The sequence below is a fragment of the Oxyura jamaicensis genome, chromosome 2 (assembly GCF_011077185.1).
Source record: "Oxyura jamaicensis isolate SHBP4307 breed ruddy duck chromosome 2, BPBGC_Ojam_1.0, whole genome shotgun sequence".
NCBI classification, from domain to species: domain Eukaryota; kingdom Metazoa; phylum Chordata; class Aves; order Anseriformes; family Anatidae; genus Oxyura; species Oxyura jamaicensis.
The window spans coordinates 150,512,898-150,522,371 of record NC_048894.1 but is presented as its reverse complement, the minus strand read 5'-3'; the positions used below and the strand labels follow the sequence as shown (position 1 = coordinate 150,522,371).

At 35.7% G+C, this 9,474-nt stretch overlaps 1 protein-coding gene across 9 annotated transcripts in view; it reads right to left on the bottom strand.

Moving 5' to 3' along the window:
• The window catches only part of PHF20L1 (PHD finger protein 20 like 1), a 59,188-nt gene that overhangs the window by 28,428 nt on the left and 21,286 nt on the right, over window positions 1–9,474 (bottom strand). For 8 of the 9 annotated variants that reach the window (XM_035316908.1, XM_035316910.1, XM_035316912.1 and 5 more), the window contains 4 exons: window positions 7,175–7,257; window positions 3,363–3,615; window positions 1,209–1,394; window positions 795–1,001 (listed from right to left, as the gene is read on the bottom strand). In XM_035316908.1, the coding sequence (XP_035172799.1) occupies window positions 795–1,001; window positions 1,209–1,394; window positions 3,363–3,615; window positions 7,175–7,257 (729 nt within the window). Of the gene's footprint in view, window positions 1–794; window positions 1,002–1,208; window positions 1,395–3,362; window positions 3,616–5,008; window positions 7,258–9,474 lie in introns of those variants that run through there. The other variant, XM_035316917.1, reaches the window with a different exon arrangement.

Genomic DNA, 9,474 nt, shown 5'->3' with positions numbered 1-9,474 from the left:
ATAAATCTCCGTCCTCTTACTTTATTAAAGTTTTCTCACTAAAGTCAATTAAAACATGGTATGATACTCACCCATGTAAGAGGCTTGTTTATGAAAAAAAATATGGATACCTAACACACTGGATGAAAAGGACTCATTCTTAGGGTCTGCAAATCACAATGCAATCCCTTCCCCAGATCTCTTAATTATTTCTGTCCAAGTGAGTCTCTTAAACCACAGCCCCCACTAAATTGCTAAAGAGAGAGATGTAGCCTTTCGTTCCAGTATTGGGCTCTACGAAGGTGAACCAAATCTACATAAACTTCAGAGGATTTTTCAGAAATATTTTCAATTAATATTTCCTAGCAGGCAAATCACAAAATTTCCACTGCAAACAGAAGCAAAAGTAGAAAAATTCTGACTGCCTTGGAAAACTCTACTGTATTTAAAGCTGAAGCCACAACATAAATGAGTATATATTTAGTATATATTAGTATGTTAGTAAACAGCTATATAATATATAATATTTACAAGTTTTAACAATAGATTATATTTTAGAAAGAAATACTACATCTTATATTCTATACTTCCTCTGTAGGGTTAAACCAGATCCACCTGAAGGCATGTTAGGAAAAAGTGCTAAAGCAGCTCAAAGCTAGTAGAAGACAAAGAATATCCAGATGGATGGCCCCAGGAAGAGCAGTAGGTTTGCAAGCTTGCAGAAAGGAAGTTTATCCCCTCTTTTGTGACTGAACACATGCACGTTTTAATCCTGCAGCTATAAGCCTAACTGGTTGTACACTGGATCTTTTTACCTGACGCTGTTGTAGCTACTCTTCCATCAGTTACTGCTTTGGAAGAAAGATATGTAATCATCTGAATATCTTCCTTGTCTTTACTGGGGTATTCATTACGGAAAGTGGATTCTGTGGATAATGGTGCTGAAACTTCCGAACTACGGCTTAAATCAAGAGGGAGACAGGGTCCACGCTTCTCAAGAGACATATGAGCAACATCGGGTACTACACAAAAGAAAGAATGTAATATTAAAAAAAGGTACAAAGGCCCAACAAACAACAGTTTGGGTTGCAGTGTTACATAACATACGAACAGCATTCAGCTTTAGCGACAATAAGTCAAAACGTCCCATTAGATGAAAACCATGAAAGGTCTAATTTTCATGATTCATTTTCTCTTGGGCAGTTCTTTATTAGATTAAGATACATTACCCTCCAATTTTGATGACTGTTGGTTTTGAGCACTGATGGAGAACACTTTTCCATCAGTAACTGAAGAGGGAGAAGAAACTTTTTCTACAGAATCATCAGGCAACGAGCAAGTGGCTAAACGTTGTGATCTTCTTCTCCGTTGACTATGTTTGTAGGATCTAGGGGAATTCAGTGGTTGTGATGGACCTAAAAAGAGATCTTTCAATGTTCATGAAGCAGAGAGAGATACGATCATCTTACCGCAGTATTTTAGAGTTCTAAAGATGGGAAGTGCTTTAAATAGCTCTTTTCTGCAGAACTGGTAATCACAGCAGGACTGTTAAAAGTAATTAAAAACTGTGACTACCAGAAAAAGTTATGCTTGAGACATTATTCTGCTTTTTGCTTATTCAACATTAATAGGGCATCTACTTCCCCACTGATAAAGACTATTGTTTTAGGCAAACGGCGTATTTACCATAAGCAACTCCCCCATAGAAACCATGAGAGTAGGCTTATAAAGGAACTGAGCAACAGGATTTTACAGTAAACACAACAAACGACCACAGTTAAAAGATCTAAAAGTCACGTATACTAGTAACAAAAAACTTAAATAAATAAGCAGAAGCAGTGGTTCATTTTACAACCCCTCTCCTGACCTGATATCAATACCCCAACTATCTTTAAAATGTTCATTGCCAATGCATGGCATAGTAAGAAGGCTCAAGAATCTCACACAAACAAACAAAAAAAAAAGACTGGGGGGATTGATATAGGATAATAAGGGCCTGATTCATTAAAAACAAAAAAACACACTCCTCTAGACTTCTTCACTTTTACTAAAGCTTTACAGACATTTGCCTTGCAAAAAAAAAAAATTCAAGTCATTATTACACTGTAAGTCACTATTCTCTCTTTTTCTTTAACCATTTTTCGAGTAAAAGGTTCACAAATTTAAAAATAAAGACACAAAAGACAACACTTAAATTTCTGTCAGAGGTGGTAAAGACTTGGAAGCCAAAGATTGAAAGACAACACTAACAAGATCTAAACTTAAGTAACCAACTTTTAAATTGGTTCTTTTTCAAATATAATGCTAAAAACATCCTCAAAGAAAGCTACTTACCATCTTGAGGGAAAGAGGGGAAGGAGAAGGGGAAAGACTTGTCACAGTAATTTGTGGGGCAACTAGAGATACAATTTAAACCAATGTTTCCTGAATAAGTAAAGATGGCTGAACCTGTACACCTTGCTCTCCCATTCACTTAAAGCTATCTGTGAGAAAAGATCAGAAGAAACTTATCTTGTAAGGGAAAACATCAAATGAAGGTTAAGGAAGACATATGATGCAGGTATATTCTTCCATTCTCACTGTCCTAAAACAAAAGAGGCGCAAAGATTTTGACTTCCTAAAACCCATACTTATTTTAACTCTTGGCCTCATCATCTAGTGTTCTTCAGGCAACAAACAGCCTGTTTTACAAGGTCTGACCCTAAGCAATAAAACTGTCTCCAAGAAATTACAGAAATATTTCAGTATCCACAGAAATTAGCATATTGAAGGAGGCATCATAAATCTTTCCCTGTTCTGGTGAACAGTATTCTAGTACTTTGCAAATCAATGCAACTGATGCATATATATTTGTGAGGCAATGAAAACTGAGTTATGTACTTCCCCACCCCAGATCTCGAGCACATCATCTCTTTCATGTTATATTTGGGGGAAATACCACAAAAGGTGAAGAACATCACTGCCAACAGGTATAGCACATCAGTCTGCTGAAGGCAACATTTCTCAGAGAAGGAAAGATCCACAACCCAAGTGTACATCTTTTCTTTTTAATGAATCAGGCCCCTTCAGAAGAGAGGTTTGACTTTTCCTGTATCACTCCTAGCACTAATGTGGGGATTTATGCTAGAGGGGAAGTCAGTCAACCATTAAAAGCTGTAACTCATACATAAATGTATTATTTCTTTTAGAGAAATTCATATGCCTTATTATCTAACTTGACTTTTTAAAAATAGTGAGCTACCCCTAATTCTCCCGTTTTGACTTTTTCCCTATTTTAAAAGCAGATTCACTTTTAAATGCAATATCCATTTACAACCAAAAGTTATTTTCTGTATATCTCTTAAAAGTAATTACGGTATGTTTTTTAAAATGTCTGTGCTCACTAGTTTTATTTATCACAGAAGAAGGAAGCTGAGAGACCAGCGTCAAATCCTCGACTTGTATTAATTCTGGGGAAAGTGGTGATTTAGGGGGCTTTATACACCCAGAAGAATCTCCAGATTCTTGTTTGCATTTCTTGCTGCGAGCCTTTCCTGAAGACAAAGTTGAGGATAACAGTGCAGGTTTCTGAATGTTGGCAGAACTGCTAATATCAGCTTCATTTTTTTTCTGACTTTGTGGTTTAGGTGAAATCTCCTGAATAAATAATAAAAAATTGATACTTTTATTTCAGTTTCTTCACTGTAGTTCTTGTATTCTATTTTGATCGTTTTAAAGCAACTTTAGTAATCAAAATACATTTTAAAGAAATGTTATTTTCAGTACAAATGAAAAATATTTAAAATGCATCACATTAAACTTTTATTTTTAAAGGAGCATTATCAATTATTTTCAGTATTCAGAACACCCTTGTTCCTTACTACTTGAAATACCTGCAAGAAGATGAAAAGAAAACTATTTCCGTGTATTCTCATTTTAGCAAAGTCATTTTAGCTTGTCCCTTTTATCTTCAGTGTACTGGGACCATGAAACGCTTTATCACAGTATAATTTAGAGAATACCTGTCATAAGCTGGAATACATGCACCGATCTATGATGGTAACAGCAAACAATTTAACAGCTCCTTGGGAAAACTTCGTTTAAAATAAATTTCATTTTGAGAGAAGAATCTGAAAAAGTTGACAATGCTCCTTTAAGGAAATTTCTGAAAACAAGAAAAAGTTTCCAAATACTGAACACTCTCTCACACAACCCCTTTCAGTGCTGGGAGTCTGGATTTCACCACATTATATGCTTGTGCAAACACATGAAGAAATCACAACTTCTAGCACCACAGGGTTAAATAGATTGCTAACTGTGGGAGGAAAAAAAATGAGCAGATAGAGTTAAAACAGTTTTTGAAGAAAAATCAATATATGATGCAGCTTTCCAAAATCATTAGCTTTCAGCCTTAGCACACATGTAAGTATTATTTTTAGGCAATTCACATGCATTGACAGACATTAGCATTTTAGATTTTTAGCAGGAAGTACTTCCTGCATTACTGAATAAACTGTGCATGTGTTACACAACTTGCCCAATAAAGGCAAATTACAGGATCTGAACATAACTTCTTAAACCTGTCCCCTCTCTCATCCCAGTTACAACACTCAGCACATTATCATCTTATAAAGCCATAATTATCAAAGCAGAAAGCTACTTCTAGGATGTGCACACCACTTTATCCAAGCTAAAAAGAAATGTCACATCTCTGATTATTTGAGGGCTTTGGGTCTGGTTTTGTTTTTTTAAATAAAAAAAATTACTTTCCACTGGAACGTGGAGAGTTCCAGTGGAAACAAACGTAAGTGCACATTCTACGCATGTAAAAGGGCACCCCTGAATGCTGTATCAATAGCTGGCTGCAAGTACCATGTAAAGATCCAGTGCAAAATGTCCCATTCAGCAGAAATCAGTTCTACCTTGAATAAGTCCATAATACACATGTATTAAGTGTGGTTTATTCATTTAAATAAAAAACTCCATGAACTGAAGAGTATACCTATGCTGGTTATGAGAGGTATTACCAGAAATTAATTAGAGTCGTAACTTGTAAATAAACAATTTTATTGTTCATCTTCACAGATGTGAAAGACATTAATTACTACAGCATCCATTACTTTCAAATTACAAAGTTGTTTAAACAAGATTAAAAAAATTAAATTAATATTTTGATAAGGTGCTTAACCTCTTAACAGGACAAATTAACATTAAAAACCTCAATGAATTAATGTTATTCATCTAAGCAGGTCTTGGTCAAAAGAAAATATAACATGACATACCCTAATACAGTTAAATAAACTACTGTATCTGCAACTAATTGTTTGAGGTTTTGGGTTTAAGACAATTGTAAACTAAAAATATATATATATAAATATAAATAAAATATACTTCCATCAACAAAGTAAGTTTTCGGCTATTGGCCTGAATATTTCTACCATGTTCCGTATTACATTATTAAAAAACCCTACAAGATATTTTACCCATTCAATTTTATAGCAGTAGCAGACAAAACCTCTAATTAAGGGGTGCCGGCTTTGCTATTGGAAAATCTTTTGGGGAGGTTTATAACTCGGCCATTTTAATTTGGATTTGGGCAGGAACATCGTAAAAAATAGCTTTAAGCTCAAATTTTTCTCCCCTCAATTATTTGAAAGCTTGTGGGGTTTCTCTTTTTAGTTAGAAGAGAAGGCATATGACATTTTCGGTTTTTGATGCCTCTTGAAAAGAGCTTAACCAGTATTTCAAAAAATTATTTTTCAGACCATTAGCATGTAAACAATGACAGAGACATCTTTTTTTTTTTTTCATATCTAATCAACAAAACAGAAACAGCCGAGTTACTATGTCTAAGAAGTAACATTGTTTTTTATTTTTTTATTATTTTTTTTTTTTAGTAAATATGCACTGTAGTTTATACTGTTGCATACACAGTCTATGTAAACCACAAAGTCCCATTCATCTTAATGGGATTCTGCATGGTAAGATTTACATTGTAATGATTCTTCCAAAAAACAACATGCTGTAAGCCATTTCACAGTTTTTTGCACATTGAAGATATCACACACAGTAGCAGTAAAACCATAGCATATTTAATATGCAAAAATTTGAGAAATGGAATGTCATGTCAATACACTGTAAACCTTTCTGCAAAATATCAGTCAATGCTTTGGCACCGTAGTGGCTCATACAGCCGTTACGGTGACAGCATTAAAAACAGAAAATCATGTTCCATTGACAAAACTCGCATCCAATGCAGCATCAATGGAAAAACCACAGCAATGCAATTATGTTATCAGCTCTAAAGAACCAGTACAACCAAGATATCAAATAAATTTTGGGGTAGGGACTATTCAGAGTGTGCCGGGGCTTAAGAACAGAAGTGCTTTTTAAGAAGTGCGGGCAGCAAGGCTATTTTATTCAAATGCTACTTCTAAAGAAAAATGAAAATGAATACAAAAAAGCTGTATTAAAACTACATTAAGGCTCTGATTTAAAACCATTGGAAAGCAAAGATGTCCTGAATCAATACTACCGTTCATCCTTAGCTTGCTTTACCATGCTTAGGCATTCAGCCCTTTTAATGTGCAAGATAATGCACAACTCAGAGTCAAGCAATGCCTGAACAAAATGGAATTAGCCAAAGATAAAATGGCAGCTTTCAGGTCCTGCAAATATGCAGGTTTAAAAATCAGACCCTTAACATTATTTAAAATGTTTCTTTTTTGTATTTATTAAAATACACACCCTTGCAAAATGTATGGCTCATTGAGCAGTTCATAAAACACATACAAGCCTACAACACCAAATTCTTACAATATAAAATAAGCTTCTTATAAAAGAAGTTCTACTTGATGTCAAAAACCCTGTTTCAAACACAAATTAAATTTGTGTAAGGGCCTTCTCCTAAGCTAGTCATGGTTCCAGCTACAAATCTGGACCTTGGGATGCTGGCCTCCTAGCATTTGCTGCATGGAGGCTCCACTTATTTTTGTTGCAGAAAACTAACAGAATTTCATTACTAAAATTCAGATTAATGCTGCATTTTGAGACAATTAAATTCCATACTTCTGGCTCTGCCAGAAATGTAAACATAAGGTAATTTTCAGGTCCCTATTATATCTGAAGGGGCAAATTTTAATGTTGTAGGTACTATATCTCCATGGCACACTCCAGTGGGAACCTTGCAAAAGAATCAAACTCTACCATTTCATACCTGCTCCAGGACTGGAGCTGTTTCTTTGTTGCCTTCCTTTTTTTCAGCACCATCTGCAACAACGGCTTTGGATGCCAATAAACCTTCGGAGAAAAATTGCAGAAATGTTTAGTTAGAAACTTGCAATAAGGATTTGTGGAAAACAGAGCAAAGTTTTGAGACAAGAAATATGGTCTGCTCGTATCTACAAACATAATTCTCCTTGAAACAGCTCAACACAAAGCTAAACACTTTAATTAGAAGAAAACAGGTAGCTAATTTGATGAAGTATTTCTCTGGGACTTCCACGAGCAAGATGAAAAAGTAATCAATTGTAAAAATAATGTCTCACCATCCACTTAAAGCCCAAGTGCTTGAGCTTTAAAACTAAGACTGTGTTACTTAAACTTTGAAAGATCAAAATAATTTAAAATCCTCTTCTACCTCTCCCTTTTCCAGTCCTTAGTACAAACTCTGATGGAAGTTTCTTATATCTCCTTAACTCTATTAAATGCATGCAAACCTTGCTTAGAATAGAACAAGGGATTCAGTTTCCAAATTAATATTCTTGGCAGTGGAGCTCTCAAGTTACCTCAGTAACAAAAACCATACTGGGAACAAATATACCAGCATATGATTATTTCCTTAATGAATTCCTATTCAGTGTCACTACTACTGGTAAAAGGGAAGTTAATACCAATATGAAAATAATTCTTAGAAAATAATTCTTAGAAACTGTTTGTCGGCTACATAGAATCACAGAATATCCAGAGTTGGAAGGGACCCATAAGGATCATCAAGTCCAACTCCTGGCACCACACAGGTCCACCCAAAAATTCAGACCATGTGACTAAGTGCACAGTCCAGACTCTTCTTAAACTCTGACAGGCCTGGTGCAGTGACTACTTCACTGGGGAACCTGTTCCAGCGTGCGACCACCCTCTCAGGGAAGAACCTCTTCCTGATATCCAGCCTAAACCTTCCATCGCAGCTTGGCACCATTCCCTCAGGTCCTGTTGCTGGTAACTAAAGAGAACAGATCGGCACCTGCCCCTCCACTCCACTCCCCATCATGAGGCAGCTGTAGGCTGTGATGAGGCCTTGCCTCAGCCTCCTCTTTTCCAGGCTGAACAGGCCAGGCGACCTCAGCTGCCCCTCATACATCTTTCCCTCTAGGCCCTTCACCATCTTTGTAGCCCTACATGTGCAGGGGTAGCTAGTTCTACTTCACACACCAACTTCAACTATTTGAGTACGAGTAGAAAAATTCTATGTGTAACACAAAGCAGAACTGATAAAATCTGAAAAATAAAAATATAAATTGAAGTTGCCATTATAATCCCTGGGAACAGCAGTATTGGGGGGTGGAGGGTTTAAGTCCTCAAACTTGAGCTGAAAGATTCTAAGGGAGATAAAGAAGAAATTCTGTTGCATGCCATGAAAAATTGGATATGCTCAAAATTAATTTACAAAATACAATGGCCAAGAAAATACACGTTAGTGAAGCCAGGGTTCTCAGGAAATGCGTGACAGTGAAACATGTTAGCTCTCTACTGAAATACCACACTGTTTTCTAGGACATGTTTTTGTTTGTTTTTCTCCCAGTGTTCCACAAGAAACACTTGTTTTTTCATTCACTTTTTACATTCCATTAAGCCATGCCTCAGCATACTGGATAGCAGTGATGTTTTAAGTAAGCTTTTCAGAACAGCATGTGTATAACAAGGGATGAAAACCAATTGACTTTACAGCTAAATAAGTTAACTGCAAAATAAAAGCTTTTTAGCCCCATTATATGAATGCAAACATTATCAGTTAATATTTGATATTAAGGCCTCATAAAAGCTTCATAACTTTTGCAACAGAAAAAAAAAAAAAGATCATTGCCCTTCATGTCATACTACACACATCCTAAACCATTTATAGTTAGTTCCCTTTCATAAGGCCTTTTTTCATTTCTATGTCTGCCTTAACAGAAATCCCCAAAGTACAAAAAATGTACTTTTAAGAAAACAGCTATTGCTTAATTCTTTTAAGTTTTCTTAGATGAATCAAAACACTGTTCATATCAATGTAAATCTGAAGACAGTTTCCTGTCTGACAGTGCTTAAACGTGTCAAAAGCAAGAATGACTCACGTACATTATGGGATCATTTTTATTTCTAGCTAGATGCTCAGTGCCCAGCAAGTAAGGCCATGAAACCAGCTTAAATTGTCAGACCTGTGAATATATTTCCCTTATTTCCTTCTTCTCTACCCCATTAAGCATCTCTCTAACCAGTCACCAGGCCAGTACAATGACAACACAACTCCACAAGCTT